Raw genomic sequence first — 25,264 nt, 5'->3', positions numbered from 1 at the left:
AACATTTCATTCTTAGCCTGGCTGTCTTTCCTTCCCTTTCTTGGCTTTTTGGTTTTTCTTGAAGTGACATTCGAGCCATCATCTCTGGCTGGCTGAAAACACATGGACAGATAGTCTGAAGCTCTGCTGCACTTTTTCCAAAGCTTGCACTTAGCTCTATCATCAATGAGTGATTTTTTATTGTCTCCTTCAGTAATCATAGCAGATGCCTGCAACACAAACAAAATATTTCTGAAAAGAAGCAAATTAAAACATGAGTGAAGCTAAATTTGAAGGATTTGTTGCAAACTGGATCTACTGGTACCACTGTCACAACAGGAAACAAAGGAATGACAAATGACTCATCACTCAGTTCTCTATTTTATGTTATACTGAGCTGCTAGCAGTGACGGCGAGGGCAGCGAGTAGCATCCGGCAGCGTGACAGACCTGGCCTCTGATGCGTTTTCTGTGTGATGTTGGTTTAATAAAGTAGAAATGGCTAAACCAAAGCATACAGTTGCTTTTTTTATACCGGGGAGTGAATTATATCAAGATTTTAATTTTTAAACTGATTTTCTATCACCTGTGTAAAGTAAAACAATTTTTTCCCCAGTAACAATTATTACACACCGCGTCACGAAATAATACTCAACAATATCTAATAAAAAAATGGAAATAAATCGGAACGTTTCCTAAAAGAAATTTGAGAATAAAATTGTGTTTGAAAACTCAAATAAGAAACAAGTTTAAATTTAAAAAGTGTCAAGTTCAGTTTAGCACAGTAAAGGCGTTTAAACGTATACTGCGAATATTTTGTCCAAATAGTTCACACGGCAGTGTTTTGTTTATCGGATCGGTGTAAAGTCGATGGCAACGTTCACATCAGTAACAAAATTACATCCAGTGATTTTGCAAGTTTTATTTATTGACTTTTTTTTTTTTTATTTTACTAAGGTCTTGTTTTTTTGTTTTTTTTGTTTTTTTTAAAATATTCACATCGAACAGTTATATAAGATATATTGACTGAGATCACTAGTTGCGTGCAGTACTGCTGTTATTTCATTCTAACTTTGTATCACCATGACCCAATGTTTTTATTTCCTCTCTGCTTCTTAAAGCAAGCAGCTAGCTGCTAAAGTAGATCCTCAAACTGTCCCAATAATGTCCTAAAGTCTGTCCTGAAGCGGCCGGGGTCCAGCTTCAGCTACTTTAAAAAACATAGAAACCAGGGCTCTGACAATATGCTTTTGTCCCGATTCCGATTTTTTTGGCAGCCGATTCAATTTAAATTGCAATTCTCACAATTCACAAAAGAATGTATACAACTTTTTTTTGCTCCTTATTTTTCTTGATTTAACTTAGGCAAAAACAACACAGTAGCCAGACCATCATTCTGCTGCTACGATGCCCAAGAAGACAGGTAAAAAGATCAATAAAACAATAAAAAATTGCAAAAAGTTTATAATAGATTATTTTTATTTATTTGGGAAAAAATCATTTTTTTTATTAAAAGAATTTATTTTAAAATTTTGAAGGCAAAAAATCCAAATTTTCGATTTTTTGATTGGATTTTCCCACCCTTAATAGAAACTCCCTTCTCCTCTTTTCTAATATAGAATGTACCCATTCCCGTTTTTGTCTTTTCCTTTGCAGCATACGGTTGATGTAGCTTGATGTGAAATTATCTTTGCAAGTTTTAGGATTTCAAAATTTCATTTGCAATTTCATATCACACGCATAGACAAAAACGTTGATAATTCACCTCCGAATTATTCGCAATTTTGTGTCGTTTATTCGCATCGGCCCCAGTATCTAAAGGCCTTCAGGTCGTTTAAAGATATAGTCATTAGATTGTAACTCACCTGATCAGAAGTATGCTGAATCAGAAGATAGCCAAAGTTATTTTCTAAAGAAACAATGAGACGTGAGACTGCTCATCACTTCAGAGATGCACTTTTTAAGGGTTGTCGCATCTGCACTGCTCACACTTAATGCATACCATCTCCTCTTCAGCACACTGGCAGACATTACCTGCAAACTGGCAACAAAAAGCTAGACTTTCCTAAAGCCGGGCTTGATACAGATGAGACTATGTGTGTATTGTTGAGATATTTTTCTAGAAAGACAATGAATTGATTAGTTTTCAGTCCACGTATGGTTTATGGAACATGACCCTCTGAACTCCCACGATCCTAATCTGATGGTCCATGTGTAGGAAGTCCTAAAAGTGCATAGCAATAATCAAAGTTGGATTATGTCCAGGTCTAGACTTTAAATTTGTCTAAAAATTCTATGATTTAACCATTCTGTGGTGAAAAACAACTTGAGCCGATTCTCTGGAGATTAAGATGAACACAGATATGCTGAGCAGAGGTCAAACAGCAAGGATTTTTTTTTGTTGCCAATTTAATAACAGTTTGGATCAGAAAAAATGCAGATAGTTGATTAAACTGTTCAAACTTAGTTTAAATGCAGATTTTGGCAGAGCATCAGTCGTTTTCAAGCTGGTCTTTGATTCTTCTATCATTATCTTGGCTGATGTATAAATTCCCTTATCAAAAAATATCAAATCAAAGTCAGTCTGAGTTTTCCCACAACAAACAACAAAGGAGTTATTAGAAGAAAAATAATACCAAATTGGCAAAACGATGCAACTAAATGGCAGGAAAAGTTGTGCTTCACATAAGATGTTGATGAATTATCAGGCAGTCAGTGATTGAAAATGCAATAGCGGTGTAGATTGTAAATAAAAACAACAGCCCTGCTTAAATAATGAAAGCAGAAATGTGATCAGCTATGAGTTATCAGTTAAAATGTATGGTAAACTCACCATTCATTTACATTTTCTTTCATATTAGTTTTAAAGTTGCTAGAATAAACTACAGAATACAGAAGATATTTTTCAGCAGTGATGGCGCCTTTCTAGATGTGCAAGTTGCCAGTTTTCATTAAACACTAAAGCAACCTCATACCATGAGAGATGCAGGCTTTTGCACTGAGCAAATTGGATTACGTCTCTTTTCTTTTCATCCAGAGAACGCAGAAACAGGATTTCCCAAAACAACTTCAGGTTTTATTTGTTTGACCACAAAGCAGATTTATACTTTTAGTTCATTTTGAGTTTGCATTGGTCCAGAAGATGGTCTTGGTTCTTTTTATGGTCCAACTTTATCCTACATTTGTGGTTGGGAATGATTTCTTGTTCACAATGAAGTGACATTAAAGGGCTTGAAGATCACAGGTATCTGATTTTCAGCCATTTCCTTTGCTGACCAAGACGCCCTCAGAGTTTTCACTTTTTTTTTTTTTATATTAGATGATGGAAAATCTTTCTATTTTATACACATTTTCTTTACAGATTGCCCATTTTAACCTCTGAGAGGCGCTGCCTTTCTGTGTTCTTTTCATTCCCAGTCATGTTACTGACCTGTTGCTAACAGACCCTTTTCGTAATTTATGCGTACATCACTCGTACATGCTCGTATCTACCGAAGGCAGCCATAAGAGTTTGTTTGCATTGTATTTTCACGTTGACTGCTCACCTTGACTATTTCCCAGCAATAGACGAGCTGCAGCCGACTTGTGCCACTGTCAGTCAACGGTAAAACCAGTATCAAGGTATTGCTTCCAGTTTGCACGGCCAACCACAAGAATCCAGCCCGCTTGCTGGTGATTCTTCACGAGAAACCAATGAATACTTATTCCTGTGTACATGACTACTCTCTTCTTGGACTCAAACAGGAAAACATGGAATAACTTTCTGGCATAGGAAATTTTCCTGGTAAAGGCATCTCCCTTTGGCCAAATCAATAGACATCCCAGCTTTCCGACTTTTTAGTGTAGTTTTGAGCATGTGCGAGTGAGCTATCCATAAATCATCATATGTTAGCCTAATTCATGTCATCTATCCTTTTTTTTTATTTCAACTTTCCTGTCTTACTTTCCTTGTTCCCTGTCTAACTTTTTCTAACATGTTATTCAATTCAATTCAACTTCATTTGTATAGCGCCACTTCACAACAATGTTGTCACAGGGCACTTTACATACACGAATCAACATACACATCATTTCGAGCCAATTCATAAATCTCTTATAATAGAAACCAACTGATTGCATCGAGTCATGACTTCGATCCAGTCCCCCATCCTGAGCATGCATGCGGCGACAGTGGGAAGGAAAAAACTCCCCTTTAACAAGAAGAAAACCTCCGGCAGAACCCGGCTTAGGGAGGGCAGCCATCTGCCTCCACTGGTTGGGGTGGAGACGACAGGAAAGACAGATCTACATGTACAACTGCACTTAATCAGGAAGAGCTGCGGAAAAAAGGAGAAATAAGTTAGAGACGGCAATATTGGCATACATTTATACATTAATATATTACAGTAATAGAGCAAGGTACTTCTCAGTGCATCAGGTAACATCCCCATTGCTACATAAGTAATGGTTGACTAGACCACCCATAACTCTAAGAGCAATGGGCATAACCTGGATAGTTGGGTCCTGTACATGCAGACTCCAACTCAGGAGATGCTCATATCCTAACTGTAAGAATCATGAAAAAGGACGGCTTTCAGCTCGATCTTAAAGGTCTGGAGGGAGTCTGCCTCCCAAACCCACTGTGGGAGCTGGTTCCATAAGAGAAGAGCCTGATAGCTAAAGGCCCTTCCTTCCATAGTACTCTTTGAGACTCTAGGAACCACCAGCAAACCTGGAGTCTGAGAGTGCAGTGCTCTATTTGGAATATATGGAACTATAAGATCTTTTATGTACAATGGAGCTTGGTCATGGAGAGCTTTATATGTGAGGAGAAAAATTTTAAACTTTATCCTGGATTTAACAGGGAGTCAGTGCAGAGAAGCTAAAACTGGTGAAATATGATCTCTCCTGCTAGTCCTCATCAGAACCCTCTCCACAGCAGTTTGGATCAGCTGGAGACTTTTCAGGGCATATTTGGGACAACCCATGAATAAGAAATTGCAGTAATCCAGCCTGGAAGTAATAAAGGCATGGACTAATTTTTCTGCATCTTTCTGAGACAAGATGCCCCTAATTTTTGCAATATTATGCAGGTGGAAGAAGGCGGTTCGAGAAACCTGTTTTAAATGTGAGCTAAAGGACAAGTCCTGGTCAATAATGACTCCGAGATTTCTCACAGTGGTACTGGAGGCCATCCAGATTAATTACATAACTGGATAATTTTGTTCTAAGTTTTTCAGTCCCGAAGATAACAACCTCTGTCTTGTCTGAGTTTAAAATGAGAAAATTCAGAGTCATCCAGGTCTTTATGTCTGTAAGACATCTTTGTAATCTAAGAAACTGATTTCATCTGGCTTCATGGAAAGGTAGTTCTGTGTGTCATCCGCATAGCAATGAAAATTTAAACCATGCTGCCTGATGATATTTCCTAAGGGAAGCATGTATAATTTGAAAAGTATTGGTCCAAGTACAGAACCCTGAGGAACACCATGACTTACCCTGGTGTGTGAGGAAGACTCATCATTTACATGTACAAACTGAAATCTACCAGATAAATATGACTGGAACCAGTCTAATGCCGTCCCTTTAATCCCAATAACATGTTCCAGCCTCTGTAGCAGAATATTGTGATCAATAGTGTCGAATGCAGCACTGAGATCTAAAAGAATGAGTACCGACAGAAGTCCCTTATCTGAGGCCATGAGAAGATCATTACTGACTTTAACCAGCGCTGTCTCTGTACTATGATGAGCTCTAAATCCTGACTGAAACTCTTCAAACAGATTGTTTCTGCTCAGATAGGCGCATAGTTGGATTTTCTCAAGAATTTTAGAATGGGAGATTAGATATTGGTCTATAATTAGCTAAAACTCCTGGATCCAGAGTTGACTTTTTTAAGCAACGGTTTAATTACAGCTGTTTTAAAATATTGAGGTACATATCCTATTAATAGAGATGAATTGATCAGGTCCAATACAGATTTATTGATTAAGAAACATATTTCCTTGAATAATCTGGTTTGGATGGGGTCTAAAACACAGGTTAAAGGTTTAGATGAAGCTATTATGTTGGTTAACTCGGAGAACTGTACAGGCAAGAAATGGTCCAAATGACAGTCAGCTTCTAAAGACGTTTCTAAGGCTGCTGCAGATGAAATAGCATTAGTAGTGTTAAGGTTATTACTGATTTCTTTCCTGATGGAAACTAGTTTGTTTACAAAGAAACTCATAAAGTCATCACAGCTGAGGTTGAAAGGAATAGATGGCTCAACAGCACTATGGCTCTTAGTCAGTCTGGTTACAGTGCTGAAAAGCACTCTAACTATAAGATTATTACCATGATCTTACACAGTTCATGAAATAGTAAAACTGATTCTTTCAACATTCAGTCTGTTCTTTGTTCTTTTGTGATATTTTTTAATTGATTGTAGTTACAGCCTGAATTTGGGGGTAGAGCTTCACCTGGCCATGATGTTGCATTTTTACTAAACTTAAAACATTTTCAAAGTGAAACTTTCTAAATGTAAATAAAACTGGCTTAGACAAAGTCCTTTTTCCTTTACCAACTCTCTTTCAATCTACTACTTTATCTTTTCTTTTCACATCTCTTCTAACCCCATCAGTTTTTCCCAAATATTGTGTTAACCAGAAAAATCCTGTGGCTTTTCATTGTAGCTTCTGTTTCACATAGTCTAAAATCAATTATGTGCATTCACAAGCTTTCATTTGCATATCATCCTCAGTGTTGGCAGTGGCTGTTTTCATACCCATACAGATCACTGGAGGAGAGGCGCTTTTGTTGCTTACTATTCATGAAATGGTGCCAAAAAGAGAAAGCTATGACCTTACAAAGTTTTTAATCAATTCCTTAATTTACTTGGAGTATTCAGTCCAATGAATGTCAAAATAATTTGCAGTCTCAGCCAGATTTCTGTTGCAAAGGAGAAAATAGCAACAAAGTAAAGTGAGTGTAGAGTGCATGTGGATGACAGTAAAAGGGTTGACTGTATCACATATGTGTGGTCCTGCCAGCTGCACCAATCATCCATACCTAAGTCGTGATCTTTACCCTATAAATCTTCTTTTCTCTGATTTTTAAGTGAAGAAAAGGTCTATAAGTCTCCTTCTACTGTGTGTTAAGTTTTTTTTTATTTTTTTTTTATTCCGGTTTCTTTTACAAATGTTTGTGAGAGCATTTACGGGAAAACGTTTACGGGAGTTAATAGCCAAATTTCCTACATATAAAAATGACATAAGCAATTCCACTGAGACCAGAAACCAGGCTTTTAAAATGCATGTGAACATGTTAGTTCACGCTGAATCTGAATCTCTAACAAAAGACTTCACAAAGGGGTTTATGCTCTGATGTCCATATGTCCATGAGTTGTTTTTCCATGAGGTCTTATTTGTTTGCCATTGTTTTCCTTATGAGGTGTGCAAACTGTGATTTCCAGCATCTGTTTCAATAACAACAAACTGTAGCAAACATCGGGACAGAGGCAGAGGTTGTGATATTACTCATTCTGAGACAGAGACATAAAAAACATACAAGTCCTCTGTGTTCCATCAGGTGTTAAATACATTGTTCATTCATTCATTCATTTTCTAAACCGCTTAATCCATTCAGGGTTGCGGGGAAGCTGGAGCCTATCCCAACTGTCTATGGGCGAAGGCAGGGTACACCCTGGACAGTTTGCCAGTCCATCGCAGGGCCACAAATACATTGTGACTTCTTCTATGCTGCTTTCACTGGTTTATTGTGAGCTATGCTGCTCATCATGACCCCCTTTACTATAACACTGATCATCTTGTATTACTTTGATAAGGAATATCAAGAATAATGTGTTCAGAAAATATAATGAAAAACCTACACAAGATGATCTAATCTATGAGCTCCCAGAGGTAAAATATTGCTCTTATATGGAGTTACAGTGTTACTTTCTGAAGTAGTTGTCTCTTCACTCTGTGTCTTTGTTAGTCCGGTGTACGTGACATGCAGAGTGACTGTCTGAGTCGGTAATGGTTCATTATCTCACCCTCTGATATATATTTCACAGCACCATTTTACATACTGTCTCACGCAGTGTTAAACCAAAATAGCAGATTCACTTAGAGGCACACTCAGTGAGCAACAACTCCCCATCCGGTCGCGCTTTGCGCTACTTTTTCAATATTAGAATAGCTCCTAAAGGGGATGAATCCCTTAGCAGCATAACGGCGAACTCCCCCATTCCTCAGTGGACAGCCACTCAAACCATTGTCATCACAGCTGGAGTTTTTGTCACCATTAAGTTTGCGAACATTTACAGCTTCTCCCCTTGTTTCCACACATACACATACCATTCCTTTTTTTCCCACTGCTGATGTATTTATTTTCTTGTCCTACCCCGTGTATTTTCTCACGTTATCTATTTCTCACTCGTACCCCAGTGACCATACAGAAGTCTTAGCAATGTGTGTGTGACTAACTGGCCAGCAAAACTGCTGCATAAGTCAGTGTATTGATGTCAGTGCAGCACAGTAACATCGCCTTTTAACCTCCTCCCATTTTGTCATCTTTTTCTTTTTCAGAGGCAGAAATTGTTTGTTGTCGTGCAGTCTTAATATTTCTTTGGACTTAACTTCAAAGTTTTTCTTTAGACATTGGCTGCTTATTCACTCATCTTAAGTCTAACCCTTGTACCTGACCATTTTTAGAGGAATGCCGTTTTTATGTTGTAAAGCCACCAAGCAACAAAAAGCATGTTGCGGGTCAGAACCCCCCTTAAATCAATATGTAGAAAAATATTGTAGGAACCAGTGTTGAATAAAAACACCATAATAAATAAACAATTTTGGGGCAGTTTCTCTGCTGTTATTTTGTAAATGACTACTTTGGGATAATATGTTTCTGAGTGTGTTATATGTTGTTATTGTATCATAGTTTTTATTATAGTATTGGTTTTATAATATCTGCTTCTTCACTGCTGGTTCCAAACCACTTTGCCCCTCAGGAATAATAAAGATGCCTTTATCCTTGACAAACAGTTCAATATAAACTATCCAGTTTTGACCTAGGTAGTAATTAAACAGATGAAGTTAATGGGTGAAGTGCGTCCTATGTGTTGACTTGATCTTTAGCTAGACCAGAAGTAATCCACATCTCTTGTTCTGAAGTGCAGACTAACTGTGGTTGGCTTCATCTCTAAAGTCCTGCGTGTCCAAAGCTTTTCTGTGTCAGAGATGTAGGTGTGTCTGAAGAGCAGATCTTAACAACAGATGGTGCCACAGCGAAGCCACAGTGGGACTTAGGAAGTGTGTTTCAGCTACATCGACACAAGTTCAGGTCAAGTGGTTTCCTCTAAGCAATGTATGAGGAAACCACTGCTGAGGTGTGAGGGGGTTTTTTTGGGTTAAAAAATGCAAATGTTGGGAAACAAACAAAATAATATACCATTTCCCTAAAGCGCGGCTTTGGTATTGTTATTGAAGCGCTCTTTATCGACTCTGTTTATTCAGCTACAGCTGCCAGTTCAGAGATCTTTCTTGCCAATGTAGCTTGAACCAAACATTAAAGGCAGAGTGTAAAGGTTTTAATAAAACATTTAGAAATATCCCCTTAAATAACCGCATTTGACTGAGGTAATGGGAAAAAAATTGCGAACAGAAATCAAGAATAGATGTTTCATAAATATTTGGTACTGCGGACGCCGTCTGTCAGAAAGAACCACCACTTTACTGGTGTATTTTTACTCGGTAAAATGTCTCTTTGGTACACTGTTGGTCCCTGGGATTTAGGTCAGGGGCTAGGACCCTCTGGAGGTACGGTTCATCCAGAATCTGTTATTTCCACAGATGAAAAGTGAGAACCTTGCATCCTCTATCGGTATAATAGAAATCTGAAAACACAAAATGAGCTGAAACTGTAAAGCCACTGGAAATCTTCTACTTCGTACCCAGACGCTAAAGATACCGTTTAACTCCAGGAGTTGTGGAATTTTTTCCACTTTGTAAGAATATTTTCATTAACTTTTTCCATCGTAGTTATCGGATGTTGCATCAAGTTAAAAAAAAAAAAAAAAAAAAAGGTTAAGTCAGTAAAATAATCTGCAAATGTTGACAATATCTTTTCTGTTTTGTTTTTTCTTTTTTTTTATTTTATCTTTTTTTTGATTGAGTATTGTGAAAATATCTGTTCATGTACTGTCAAGTACAGCATTGTAGGGACTACTGATACCTCGTGGTAAAGATGAACATAACAGTTCCCGTAAATGCCAAGCGCAGTTGTGAATGGATGGTGGCTGTCAGTGGCCAGAGTTCTTCCAGACTGAAAAAAGTTTCGTTTGTAAGTGAGTCTCGTGTCCTGTGCAGCAACTACTGCACTACGTCGCTTCAGCAGTGTGTACAAGTGTCCTGTTTTTTCTATGTGCTTTTAAAAGCCCATTTATTCCTCCTTAGGTATGTTAACGGGGGCATCTGTTTCTAACACTGTCATATATTGCTGCCATCATACTTCCATTCATCTTTTACATTGCCATAGTTGTTAATTCAGTTTTTAGATAGTGGGCAGTGCAGAGTTCATCGTTCACTTCCCTGTTTTGACACCGGTTGGTGGTAATACATCGTTATAAAGTTGTTTACAACCATCAAAACACACTAGAGGAACAATAAAACCACAAAAGTTTCATTTTGAATCTCATTCGTCTTCTTTGGGTGCTTTTTATTGACTAGTTTCTGCGTCATCATCGTCCTGTTCCTTTTTCTTCTCTGTTTTTTCCTTTTGCGGGTTGCGTGTCCACTTACAGATCAACACTGCACCCGCAATTTCTGGTAGTATTGCTTAGTTTCCTGCATCAAGTGACAGCTAGCTAACCCCTTTGAAAAAGAACTAATTACATGCAGGAGACGAACGGAACTGTACATCCCTCTTCTGTGTTGAGCATAAACGGGCGTTATCCCAAACGGTGCTCTAGCATCTGTCCTTATATACATATATATATATATATATATATATATATACATATGTATATATATATATATATATATATATATATATATATATATATATATATATATATATATATATATATATATATATATATATATATATATATATACATACATACATATACATATATATATATATATATATATATATATATATATATATATATATATACATACATACATATACATATATATATATATATATATATATATATATATATATATACATACATACATATACATATATATATATATATATATATATATATATATATATATATATATATATATATATATATATATATATTGGCAGCTCGGTTAACTTACAAGCACAACAGTGGCTGAAAACCAGTCAGTCATGTTGTGTAGTTCCACCAATACAAGCAAAATTATTATTTGGCTGAAAAATCACAAGATGGTCATCGCTTGTTTCAACAAGGAATCGTATCACTGCAGGAATATCAAAGCTATAATTAAATAGTTCATGACGAGCTAAACATTTCTGATTGTTTCAACATTTTCACCATTTTTTTTCCCACTTTTCTATCTCAGCTATCGTCTTGGTAAAGCTCCTCTACAGCTTACACCTGTAAAAAGAGATGTTTTCCACACGCCAACAGACTTAATTTGCCTAGCCTGTAGTGCGGACATCAGCAGAAACTGATGAGATCCAGAGTTGAAAGAGTCGGAACTCCTCGTAAAAAGCCCCAGGAGTGTTTCAGTGTTGGGTTATTATGGTCAAACCTCACCTCACGTGAACTGGCCACAGTAATGGTTCAGACAGTTTTGAACATCACTATAGGTGCCTTGCTGTTTCTGAAACTGTATCCACCGTGTCTGTGCTCATTAAATCTAGTAAAAAAATGTCTGTGCTGTGCTGTTTGACCTGCAGGTCCAGTTACAGCAGTTTGTGTGATTTACAAAGTGTTTTGCTCCCAGCATTGTTTTGCTTGAACCTGTTTTAGTAAAGACTGGACTAAGAAAGGTCTTTAACAAGAAATCAGTTCTAGCTCAAATTAACAACACACAGCCTTTGATGTAAGTCTACGATGGTGTCCATGATGCTTGACATACAAGCAAGTCAAACCAATACAATATCCCCCAAAACAGACCGTAGCTCTTCAGGAGGGAGAGATGAGATGATTGGAAAAGCAGGCATAGCGGAGGCATGTTAGAACAGGACAGAGATGAACATTCACAACAAACACAGCTCATTTGGGAAGATGTCACCAGGAGGTATGGGTCAAGAGAGCTGCAGAGGGGGGCTGACAGAATAGATGGATGGTGGGCAGACAGAGAGATGCCCAGTGTATCCAGGAGGGCTATGATCAAGTTGAAAGAAAAATAAGCTAAAAGGAGAAGATGGTACACACAACTTAAAGTGATGTAACAAAATAAAGTCATGTCAAGGAGACATGAAGCTGCCCAACCTTCTGACTGGAAACATAATGTCAGCTCTGTTATTATGTCTGCATCAGATATAAAGAACAAAATGCTTTATTGTCAAACATGCAAGTCAGGTTTGTCTCCAGTTTTAGCTTTCATATAATGTTCAAGTTGTCCAACCAGTGTTGGTTTGTGACACGACACAGTTCATTTCAGGGCTTTTGAATGTCTGAAACTGGGTCTACCTTCAGAGAGAGCTGGGAAACAGACTGCCCCCTCACTCCCTCTTGGGGATTACTTGCTTAGTTTTTCTCAATCCCTGCATGCCAGTGGGATCATGAGTGTGTTGTTTGATCCCAAAGAAGCTCACTAATTCAGCCAAAATGCCCAAATATGTCATATGTGACATCAAAAAGAGTCTAAACCAGGCATTTATTCATTTCTTGTTGTGGAACTGTTGGGAAAACCAGGAATATTGCATTGAAACCAACGCAGATTGTTATTCCAACCACATCCTCTGCATTCTTTTTTAATGTGCTTTTTATCACAAATTCAATGATTAATGTATTTATTCACAAGCTTCACTTGAAAGTTGTTGGAGCTCCCCCCGGGGAGGTACGTCTCCCACTGTTAAAACCTGTTTTCTATGTATGTGTGTGAAGTTGATTTCTGGCCAGAAAAAGATCAGATTTACAAGGAAAATGTCGTTCTTTTCATTGTGTTGGCAGTGAGGAGGAGGCATCTATTTACACTTGATTAGTCTGTGACCTCAATATGAGTCACATCACTTCCGATTAGCCTGACTCTGGCACAATCGGCCACACTCACTTTGGTTTTTAGCTTTTTCAGCAGCTTAAGTATCATCATGTGAAAACATGGAGGTGCAGCATATTTTTTTTTATTAACCTTTTAACTGTCCTTTTTTCCCCCAAGTTTTTATAATAGTTTTGTCACTTCTGGCTTTTCCTGTAACACGTTGCCGCTCTTCTTTCCCACCCAGGAGGACTTCCGGAATAAGGTTCAGGATTACATCAAGCACTACGCCAGATGATAGCAGCAGCGGCCGTTGACATCCGCCTGCACCAAGCAACCAAACTGCTCTACCTTGCCTCTGCTTATCTGGCCCACTCCTCCACATGTGTGAATCAGCAGCAGACTCTTTGACTCTTTCCACCCCACCCTCCTCCCCCCAGCCTTGCCTACACCCCCTCCTCCTTTTCCTGTACACCGAGTTGCAATAAACTTCACATTGCAGGAATGAAATGTAATAAAGGAAAAAAAATGCGTGTAAGGACGGACTTGTACAAGAAGAACATGCTTTAATTCTCCTTATCAGCTGAGTTTTAATATGGCAGTATCTGTCCGTTGTGGCAAGATTAATAAACAACATCGCCTCACTGAGGCAGCTACTGGCTTGTCGGGAAGGAGCCATGGCAACGAACGATACGGTCTGATGTGATATTTCTTTCGAGAAGACAAGAATTCGCTCATACAAAAGAGAATATCTGTTACTATCAGTTCTCTGCTCCAGTGCCTGCAACGTTCGTGTCGATGAAGAGAATGCATGGGAGTAAACTTAGCCTCACTCGAAAGCACGCCGCTGCATTCTGTAGTTAAGAAGGTACGGCACGTGTGTACGTGCTGGTTTCTGACACAAACACAAGTTTGAAAAGCCTGCAGCCCCATTACACAGCATGTGAATGACCGCATCACCTTGTTTTGTTTTTCCTCCTCCTGGCATTAAACACAAAAACACACACCCAAGGCTCTTGTTTTCAGCTCTAGTGACATGTCATGAAAAACAGCCAGAAGTTCTTTTCTCAGCTTCATCTCTTGTCTTCATGCCTCCACTTGTCTGATTTTTTTTTTTTTTTTTTTTTTTTTGTCTTTACTCTGTTTTCATCCATCCACACACAAACACACACTCAACCTTCTTTATGTTTAAGATGAAGAGTTTTAATGTTGCAGTGCAACCAAAGTGTGCTCTCTCATCGTACTGGTAAGTTGGCTCTGTAATGAGATGCAACGAGGTTCAACTGATAAAGGTTTCATTTCGTATCCAGGACGTATAAGCAGTCCTTTGTGTAACCCCTCCAATGCCCACTTTTAACCAATTAAAATATAAATGTGAATTGATGAAATTATCTGCTTTAAATTTTGCTAACTGCTTGTTGGTGGAAGTTGTGAATTATTTAGCAACTGTAGAAGAAGGCTGTTGTCAATAGAGACCATCTGATGGAAAATCAACCCTAAATTGGTAATAATGTTACTTTAGAACAGCTGGTCTGGAAATGTGGACGGTTTTTACCACTGAATATATAAACACCTGTCATTGAAAGGTCTACGTAGGAGTCACCAGTGACCAATGGTGCGTGAATCTCACTCTCCTGTATGTTTTATGTAAAAGTGGTGTCATAGTGGATTTCGACACCATCTTTCATTTATAAAATTAGCACACAACTTTACTTACAGCTAAAACTGGTGTTTATTTGTGAGGTTAAACCAAGAAGATGGCATCCCAAGCTTAAAACCACAAAGTTTTTCAGACTTAACTTTCCAGCCTTTGCTCAAAATTCTGTTTTAATGCCTGAAAACATTTTGCACATGGACAACAGATGCAGTCACATGACAAATTTGCAATGATCTGAACACCTGTTTTCACCTGTCCAAAGCTTTCTGCCAAATCAATAAGTAAATTCAGTCAGGATGACTGAAACAACACATCTTCCATCTACTTGAGGCACATTCATTAAGTTCATTTCAGGAGGTTGTTTAGTGGACTCCTTAAGAGATGAAGCTTGAGAGGGGACTGAACTAAGCAAATTGTCAACAAAGACATATTTGTGGGATTGGAAAGCTCTGTTTGACCTCACTTCTGATTAAATACTGAAGCATATAAAAGGCCATTTGCATTTGGAGCCACTGTTGGCTCTGTACGTTTGTTGCAAGAAATAAAGGCAACGTCTAGTTTCCGATGCACCCAAATCCTTGAAACTGCACTCTGTAGTTTAACTTGTGGTAATTTTTGCTGAGACTTATAAACAGAAGAGGTTTACTCTGACTTAATCATGCAGTGCATTTGACTTTTCTTACACACACACACACAACAAACACACAAGGAGAAAAATCTGAATCGAACCCCCGGATTATGTGGAATGTGTCACCTGAGCAGGAGGTCTTTTGTGTTGACCCAGGAGTCATGGTTTCTTTGTTTAAAGGAAAAGTGAACACGAGTTTCAGACCACTAGGAATGTACTCTTAAGTATTGGGATCTTTGGGCTTCTTCAACGTGTCTTTCACATCTATACTTAAAGATTTTTACTTGTATTTGGATCACCAAAGATGCAAGTGAATGCAAGGTGTAAAAACGTTCAGTAACTCCTGACAGAGTAAAATATGTGAATGGTGGGGTTCTAGCACTTTGAGCATATGTTAAAATAATTTATTTCATCATATCTGCAGTGACAAACATCTGTCTAGTGATGCCATGATGACTTATTTTGGGAATTATCTTCACAAGCACAGTGCTCTGTTGAGTGAATTCAATATCTGAATGTGGGTATGTCAAAAATGCAAGGCGAGGCTCACAAAGACAGTTGAAAGCCAAGCTAGCCAGTTGGGAAGGCCTGTTACTTGGCTAGCTTGCTAATGTGCAAACCGTTTTCATTTATTGTGATTTTGTTGTTGTTCTTACTTGTATACAAGCTGAACTACAATATGCTGGGCAAAATCAGGTGTTTTCAAGCTCAGGAGAGGATTTGTGGAAAGTAAGCCGACTTAGCCACAGACAGTTAGCATGTTTGCTACTGGAATAACTTCCTGACTTCAGTGCTTTTTTTTTTTTTTTGCCAGTCAACTTATTTAGCAGCTGCACAGTTGATAACCTGATGAGCTGACGCCGCTTTAAATGTCTACTGTTTATTTTCTCTGTGTGCGTCAGTTGCAGAGTGTTTCAAACTTCCTACACAATGCTTCTTATTCACATTGCATTGAATGACTGAAATGAGTTGCACACCTGTTGCTTTGCTTTTTGTCACCCAGAGGAGTTAAAATTTTCAAGCTGGAGCACAGTGGCAAAATCAGGACACCTTGTGACCAGTGGTCACTGTAATTCCCATCAGGCATACCCATTTTCTAGCACCGATGCGTTGCAGCTAGCTAGCGATGGTACAGAGTGCATAGAAGGTTGCTAACACTGTGCCTCCAGTTCAAGTTGCATCTCTCTCCATTCAGGTTCACATGTCTGTAAGAGGCGAGGGTGTATGATCCGCCGGATGGTGCGTTTAACTGAGGTTGCAGTTTATCAAGATTGTGGTGGAAGTATGTTTGCGTGTCTGAGTGTAAAAATGGACATGTTGTGCTTTTGGAGTGTGTGTGTACATGTGGGTCAAGTTACAGTATGAAATGGAGACGGTGTGACTTAAGCATGTTCTGGTTTCCTCTTACGATTGGTTTCTTATTACGGCCCACTTTTTTTTTTTTTTTTTCTCATGAAAAATGATAAAACAGCCAATAACACAGGTCCCTGCCAAAATGATGGACCCAAGAGTATGTCAAACAGATCCATTGAAAGCAAATGTAAATACCGGTGCGTTAAAGCATTTCCTGGTGTAACCAAGGCTAACTCTACTTTCTGTTCTTATGAAGCCGTGCTGCATGATTGCCAGGACAGTTAACCATCATGGCAGTGTCTAACCTCTGATGTTATGCCTGACTCAATGTACTTTATCATAGCCTTACTAACTCTCTAAGCTGAACTTCTTCTTGGAGAGGCCATCATTGTGTCCCTTAGTTTGGCAGCTACCAGTGTTATTTCCTCCAAGGGTGTTTTTGGGAATTTTTTTTTATTTATTAAGTTTCACTTCATCTTTTGGCCAGAGGAAGATCAACAGCCTGTTCTCCAACTTCTCAACCTTTTCTTTCTGAGATTGTATATCCATTTTTTAAGATGTATTAAAAGAGAATATCCCCAAAAATCTGTCATTTTCCTTTCTTAAGCACAACTTTTTAAGTGTTTAAAATATTTTAATTCAATTTTTAAGTGTTAAAAAATAAAATAATAGTCTAAGTTAAAGGTGCAATATCACTAAGGTGCTATATCTTTGTCACAGCTATACGACTTTGCTGACAACAAACCCAGCGTCAAACTAGTGTCTGTGTTGAAGTGCGCAACTTTTCATAGTTGAAGTTTTCTCCATCGATTTTTAGATAAAAAAAAAAAAAAGTCCTCTATAATGCCACAAATCTATATTGATAGACTCAATGCAAACGCTAGAGAAAGATACGAGCTGAAACTAGTGGCAATAGAACTAAACAATGCCCTCATTAAACAAACAGACACAGCAGATGGATCCTCAAATATGGAGTGAGTTATTCCTAAAAAAAATTTAACTGGATTATGAGTTGTTTCCTTTATTTTTTTTATTTTTTTTTTAACCAGTCCTTCAAAACATATCTGTACTTTATTGCTGGTTTTCTTTGTGTAGTTCACCACTTTACCAGTGAAGGTTCTGTGTCATAAACGTACAACTCACTAGACATGAGGGACTACATGGTATACTGCCGGCATTAACACTATTTGCTAGCTATTAATCAAGTCTTTCTCTCAAGTCTTTTTCTCAGGTCTGTCTCGTCAGCAGAGTGAAGAACGAATCCATCTAATCTGTAGAATAATTATGTTAATGGCAGCCAACCAAAACACAATATTTTGTCATATTTATAGGGATTTATTAGAAAATAAATGACAAATCAATATGGATCGGTGCTCAAAATCCAAATTCCTTCTAGCCACGTTTTGATTTCACTGGCAAGAGACCAAGTTTCCAGATGTTCCCAGATGTTTGCGCCTGTCCTTTCTGACTAGAATCAATATGAGAGCTTTAACATGATAAGCATGCTTCCAGCTGTTTGGCATAGTGATCACAGATTAACATATGAACACATGAGCATGGGTTAGCCAACCACTGCTTGGTCTTCATTAATTGCTGAACAGATAAAAGTCTTTTTATTCCTTAAATCTTTACCAAACTGGAAGTGAAGCATGAGCTGTCTTTGCTCACACTCTTCCACTTCCCAAGAATGTTTCTGTCTCCCAGTTGTCAGCCATTCGCACATTTAACTTGGCTCAAAGAGATTTGCAAACAGTGCAGATGTCTGTCAGTCTAACACACACACACACACACACACACACACACACACACGCCAGTCACTGCACTTGGCTTTGGAGGATACACAATCCTAACACTGAGTTGCCCTGTGGCTACAGCATGCTGCATTATCCTGGGTCTGCTGTGACAGCTGACAACGTCAAGCAGGTAATGAGATAGGTGAGTGCTATAAATCATATTTCTGCACTTTCCTGGGTTTTTTCTCGTCCCAACACGCCTCCAGTGCTTGTTGAGTCTGAATACAATCCAAAGCAAGTATTTTCAAAGCATCCTCAATTATATCAAAGCACACGTTTCCAGTCCTTTGTGCAGTGTTGGTGAGTGAGTGAAAAAATAATGAGAAGCTGCACAAATTGTGTCTCTGGAGCTCACACCTGCCAGCCAAGTTAAAGGAGAGATTAATCAGCTTAAGCAATGGGTCATTTATCACATAAATTGGCTGCAGCAGGACTTCTGTAAGATGGGAGACGATTTTTGATTTTGGTCGGTTTATGGAAAGAAGGATGCAAAAGGATGAACCTAAAACCGTTCGTAATGTAAAAGTTAGCACCTGTGAAAGTGAACAAATTTTTAAAAGGGATTTTTATGAACGTTTGGGGCAAGAAGTCATTAAAGAAATAATGTGTAATTATCAAACTGAATAAATGGAGATGCTGTTTTTGTATTCCACCAGAAAAGTTGAAAAGTGAAGATAAGTGCCTTCTTTTCACCATTTTTTTTTTTTTAGCTCATCTGTCAGGATGGCTGCCCCACTCCTCTTTTAAATCGTATGACTCATCGTCTTAGTCATTTCTTCGTTCAATCTTTTGGGGCCATGAAATTGAAACTGTGTGGCAAATTTATTCTTATTGTGCAAAAATAAAGAGACATTTTATTTCCCACATGAAGACTTCAGCACTGAAGTAGACAGTAGAAGTAGTACAGAGTAGACATGTCTGTAGAAATGGACCGATTGCAAATTCTGCGTTTTAATGTTGTACAAGTAATGTTATAAAAGCATGTTTTTTGGTCTTGTTTGGTTTTGTTTCTTTTTTTTTTTTTTTTTTTTGCTTTGTTTTGCACAAAACCTATTATTTTATTACAGCAGCATGTCATCATTGGCACTACGGAATAAAAACAAAAAGCTGGAAGACAAATGTAACATTTAACAAGAGAGTACAAAACAATAAAGTAGAGTCATTAAAGAGTTTTTCATTTCAGAGAATAATTGAATGTGTGACACTAGATAAGTGGCTGAGGCAAACATGACCAGATATTTAATGCCCTTCATTTAGAGCCGAGGTCTTCTACTGACCCCCAAGGTGATCTGCAGAGGCCCTGCAGGGATCCATCCATTCATCCATCTATCTATCCATCCATCCATCCATGTAGCAGTTGCACCATTTTTCATGTTGAAAATCTATCTGGATTGGAGCGTACCAAGTCCCCAGCTGACTACACATACAGACTAAGAAGCCTGTATACTAAATTGTATTACAAAATAGGACGTTATTAGCAAAAACAAAACAAAAATGAAAGCTTTGTAACCAAAGCACTTCATGCACACGCTTCACATCAGAAACCATTGGTGAAAAGTGGTGAGGCGGCAACCTGCTGATGATTCAGAAACTGTGTTTTATAGTTCATTTTAAAGTGATTTATCTGTCTTTAAATCCTTAAATAGCCTGACCCTGGCTTGCCTCTCTGTGCTGACTGCTTGCATACTCCCGCTTGGTCTCTCAGGCCAGCTGATCAGCTGCTACTGAAATCTCAACAGAAGTTCAGAGGGGACACAATGTTTGCTACTTCTGCTCCTAAAATGTGAAACAATCTGCCTTTGGACATTAAACAATCCCCTCATTGGCTTTTGGCACTTGATGACACATTGAATTTATTTATTTTATGGCTTATACTGTATAACTTGGTCTTTTACTTCTATTTTAGTGATTAACTTTTATTATTTGTTCAAAGTCTATATATCTACATCTAATTACAGCATTGAATATTTATTACAACACTGTTTCAATTGTAATTGTATGGAAACACTTTATCAATAAATATAGCATTAAATGTATGGTATTGGGTATACTTTTTCATTTCCTTGTCAACATAAATAGCTCATCAGCCAATCACATGGCAGGATCTCAAGGCATTTAATCAACTAAACATGCTGAAGTTCAAACCAGGTCAAATGTTCATTGTGTGTTCAGACATTGTATGTTGGACATACTTTGGTTTGGTTTTAGTTACTTTGATCTGTCCGTTCTCCTCTGACACCAACAAGACACTTTGGTCCAGACAACTGCTGCTCGCTGGATATTTTCTCTTTTTCAGACTATTTATCTGTAAACTCTAGGGAAGGTTGTGTGTGAAAATCTCAGAAGATCAGCAGTTTCTGAAATACTCAGACTAACAACCATACCACATTCAAAGCATAGACCTTATATAAAGAAATAGACGGAGTCATCGTGACGTCACCCGTAGTTTTCTGAAGAGCTGAATTAAAGTTCACTGGGTGGGTTCCAACTGTGTCTATCTTGGTAGCGTCATGCATGTCTCCACTCCTGGAAAATATAAAAATAGGATGAGGTGGAGCTGAGAGAGGGTGGGCTGTGATAAATGACTGACACCCATCAAACTCTAAACTGCCTGTAGCTAAGAGCTAACCAAGCTAATCTGGAGCTAATGGAAGCTAACTAGCTAACAAAGGTACAGAGGTAGCCAGGCTAAAGCTAAGGCATATTGTTAACCCGGGAACCCTTCTTGCCACTGGATATGAGATACCTGTCATTTAGAAGCACACATCCCTAATTATACAGAATTACAGGACCTAATTATACAGAATTACAGGATTACATAACATCAAAACGGAATAATTAAAAAAAAAAAGAAATCTCCCACCACTACAGTTGACATGAAGGTAAATCTGACCCACTGAACCACTTTTTTTTGTTTTGTTTTGTTTTATCTATCCTGTCAGGCTGTAAACATGTCTATTTCTGCTATGAAGCTGGCTTTTTTTTTTTTCTTTTTTTTTTTAAAACACCGGACTCTGTGCAGATTGACTCCCTTGTAGAGCCCCTAGTGGATGAGGGGGGAACTGCAGCTTTTGTCACTTGTGCAAAGGCTTCATCCGGCTCAAGTTGCTGATTGGTTCAGTCACCTAAATCTTCTTCCTTCCTCATTCTGATGCACAGTTTGAACTTCAATCCATCTTGACCATGACCATGTCTAAAGTGATAAGCAGCACTACACTTGACGTTTTGCCTTTTTACGTGGAAACAATCTATGCTGGCACATTGTCTTCTGTTTGACAGGTATGACTCAAACCAGGAAAAGGCATCCATAGAAAAATTTAAATGCTAAGTCTAGTCAAGAAATTTTGATGGTTCACTGTGTGCCCTCTTGAGATCTAAAGACACACTCCAACACAAGAGGTCTGATCCAGCAAACATTTAACCTTCTCAATAAAAATGCAGGAAGCTGTTTCTGAGGAGTGGTTGGCCCGGAAACCCCTCCCATATAACCTAAAATGCTGTCACGGTTAAGGTTTGATATCTTTTTTCTCCTTCTTACTTTTCAACATGACACGCATACACACTTTACTTGTTTTGTTTTCCTCCCAAATCAAAGTGAATGAATTGACTCTTGAGATGTGCATCAGTGCTAATGTTGCAGAGAAGACGGAGAATTATCTTCATGAATACCATCATGCAGAAAACAAATTTAAAAGGTCTAAATGGGGTCGTCTTTTACCAATATTAACCCTTTTATATTCTCCCAACATACCCCACCAGTAAATATTATTTTTAAAATGACATTTGGCATTTGGCCTCATGCCTTCTCTAAAGCCCTAACAGAGTTTTCTCCCCACAATCTCTGCAATTAACAGGCATAGAAAACAGATGAAAACTTCTCAGCAATCGTAGCTACTAGTCACATTATTTTCAGATTTATTTCATGTACGGTCATACTATCCAGGCAGTGCACCCCTGCAAAAGTGTGCACGTTATCTAAAGTAACCATTTTAAAACTAGCAGCTCTTATGATGTAATCCACTATTTTATCTGTAAGCATGACGAGTTTTGTTTTAAGATACCTCACCTGTATGTTAAGGTCGGCAGGGCAAGTTTAACTCTTTTGGCTTCCTTAAAGCATAACCACACCCATTTCTTTTTCCATAACTCCACCTGCTGCCTAATATCCAAAAATGCCAAAAAGTGCAGGTGTAAAGGTGTGAGGTCTGGGGGGGATTACGAGGTGGAGATGGGAGGGTTGTAAGTGTGCAAGCAGAAATTAGTGAAGGCTGTAGCAGCTGCCAGAAATGTCGCTGTAAGTTGTTGCTGCTACAATTTGAGCTCCTGTCTGTTGCCAGATGAGGATCATCAGGTAAAAAAAAATAAAGTCCCGTGTTAGCTTTGCCCTCCTCAAAAGTAAATTATCCTCCACTGCAGCAAAGTTTCCTCAAAAGCTCTAAAAGTGTGAAATATCAGGAAAATTCCCATCCATGCATATGAGTCGGTACTGGATAGGTCTGTCTTGTTCTGTGCCATGCAGCTTGCATACGGCACGGTAAAGCCCTGACAAAGGTCATGCTTCTGAAAAGCGTGAGTAGATGAACCTTTACTGAGCTCTCTTCACCAGATAGGAGATGTTAATCGACCATGTTAGGTCCTTGGATATGTGGGAACTTAACAGATTCAACTCTTTCTACCCTCGTTTGAGTGGGTACTGAATGGTCCTCCTTGTCCCTCTAAAACCCACCAGAACCTCTTTTGTTTTTCTGCACAACACTCAACGTGGTGTTGAACCTGTAAGAGGTCTCATTGTTGCGGATGCATCAAACCACTTTACTAGAGCAGCCAGTGTTCATACTGGGGATTTTGACAGGTGCAACATCACCACACATCTACCCAATTCAGAGCAATATGTCACAACCCCTACCATCATGCAGAACCTACTGGACATGTGTTACGCCAACATCATTGGTGGCCGTAGCTCAAGAGAAAGAGCAGGCGTCTTTCAACCAGAAAGTTGAAGGCTGGATTCCAGACCTGACCATGCCTTGGTCAAGACACTGAACCTTTCATTGCCCCCCCTCCAGCAGCCTTTAGAGTGGTCAGCACGACGAGGAAAGTGCTATATAAGTACAAGTATCAGCAGGATAACTGATGTGCTGATCATAGTTTGTGAGGACATTGTCGTACCCATCGAAGCAAGAAACTATTCAACCAAACAATAATAAATATCGAATTCAGAAGACATGAAAATCTAGTCTGGCACACCAGACTGGGACTGCTCCATATATTCAATTCATGGTGACTCAGTCTGGAGTCCCTCCCCTTCATGGAGATTCGCATCGGTTTTAAACAAACCGGCCACTCTGATTGGTTGATCTGAGGAGCCTCTTGTCTCATACCTTGCCTCACCACGTATTCTTCAAAACATTCAAGATGGTGCATGAACGTAGCGGGAGTTTGTTTCTTTTTGCCGTAAATGCTGCTTCAAATTAGCCTAGCATGCCCGACTGGAGCTGTACCAGTGTAGAGTCGCTCTGTATTGAATATATAGAGCTCTCCAGTCTGGCATGCCAGACTAGTACTGCACACCATGTTTTATTTTCTTCTGTTGTGTTTGCTTTATTAAACACTTCTGGACATTGAAGGCTGCTACTTCACTGACGTCACGTTTGCCATTTTTCTGATTGGTTTACTCTGCGCTTGTTTGTCCTGCCAGAAATCTATTGATGGGAGTGAGTCCCCAGACTCCACGCTGGTACAGTGTGAGTGTCTGGCCTGCCAGGCTAATGAAAATCTGCCTTGTTCAAAAGAAAAAGGTGGTTGTTAATGTGAGAGGCCTGGAAGGGGTTGACCATCATGATGGACAGATGTGGGGGTTGCAGGATTGAAGGCGAAGCTGTAATCCACAAAAAGCATTGTGGTGCAGCCGTCTGGCCGCTCCAGCTGGTTCAGGGCTGCGTGGAGAGCCATGGAGATGGCAAACAGATGACTGTCCAGGTCTGCAGGGATGTTGCTCTTGATGCGAGCCAGTATGAGCCTACCAAAGCATTTCATAATGATCAGGGCAGAAAGAGCGATATTCAGCAGCATGAGATGGTGGGCATTTTAGGAATGGGAATAATGGTGGTGGATGTGAGGAAGGAGGGAACTGCAGCTTGTTACTGGGAGAGCTGAAAGGTGGAGGTGATGCTTTTCAGGGCAGGTTTTCAGTACAAAGCCTGAAACTATGTGGTTCAGATGTTTTATTGACGTTAATCCTTCTTAGTGTTGATCTCACCTGATCGTTCTGAAGTACAGGTGAGTGGTTGTCCTGAGTTTAGGCCCCCCACCCTGCTGTTTCAGCCCCACGATGCTGTTTATCAAAACGTGCAAAGAAAGAATCAAGGGTGTCAGGAAAGCCGCTCACATATCTGACCTGTGTGGAGTTAGTGAAGGATTTCATGCCCTTCTAAAGGCCCCAGGGGTTCTTGTTTTCAGAGTGACCATAAAATCACTGCCTGTACCTGCCTGTTGCCTCTCTGAGACTCTTTACAGGTTCTTCCAAGCGGTTTTATATGCCAGCATATCTTCTGACTACAAGCAGTGTCTCCCCTTCATCAGTGACCCTCAGTAAACCAGGGTTTTAGAAAGACCTTTACTGTTTTAGTGGGAATTATAAACATTTTTGTACAATAGCCTAAATAAAAAGAATAAAAGGTTGGATGAAAATAAAAATAAAGCACTACAGAAAAATATTGCATGCAAAAAAATCATGGTGCTTCTTTTTTAAA

The 25,264-nt window shown here is 38.9% G+C and overlaps 1 protein-coding gene across 2 annotated transcripts in view; it reads left to right on the top strand.

Annotated features, from left to right (window-relative positions):
- ube2f (ubiquitin-conjugating enzyme E2F (putative)) overlaps window positions 1-14,129 on the top strand; it is a 68,547-nt gene extending 54,418 nt beyond the window's left edge. For both annotated transcript variants that reach the window (XM_079254824.1, XM_079254823.1), the window contains one exon: window positions 13,329-14,129. In XM_079254824.1, the coding sequence (XP_079110950.1) occupies window positions 13,329-13,379 (51 nt within the window). In that variant the 3' untranslated portion in view covers window positions 13,380-14,129. The remainder of the gene's footprint in view (window positions 1-13,328) is intronic.
- The last annotated feature ends 11,135 nt before the right edge of the window (window positions 14,130-25,264 follow it).

Source organism: Telmatherina bonti (genome assembly GCF_933228915.1).
Source record: "Telmatherina bonti genome assembly, chromosome: 15".
Classification (NCBI taxonomy): domain Eukaryota; kingdom Metazoa; phylum Chordata; class Actinopteri; order Atheriniformes; family Telmatherinidae; genus Telmatherina; species Telmatherina bonti.
The sequence above is the reverse complement of the archived record's forward strand: the minus strand, read 5'-3'. Positions and strand labels throughout refer to the sequence as shown.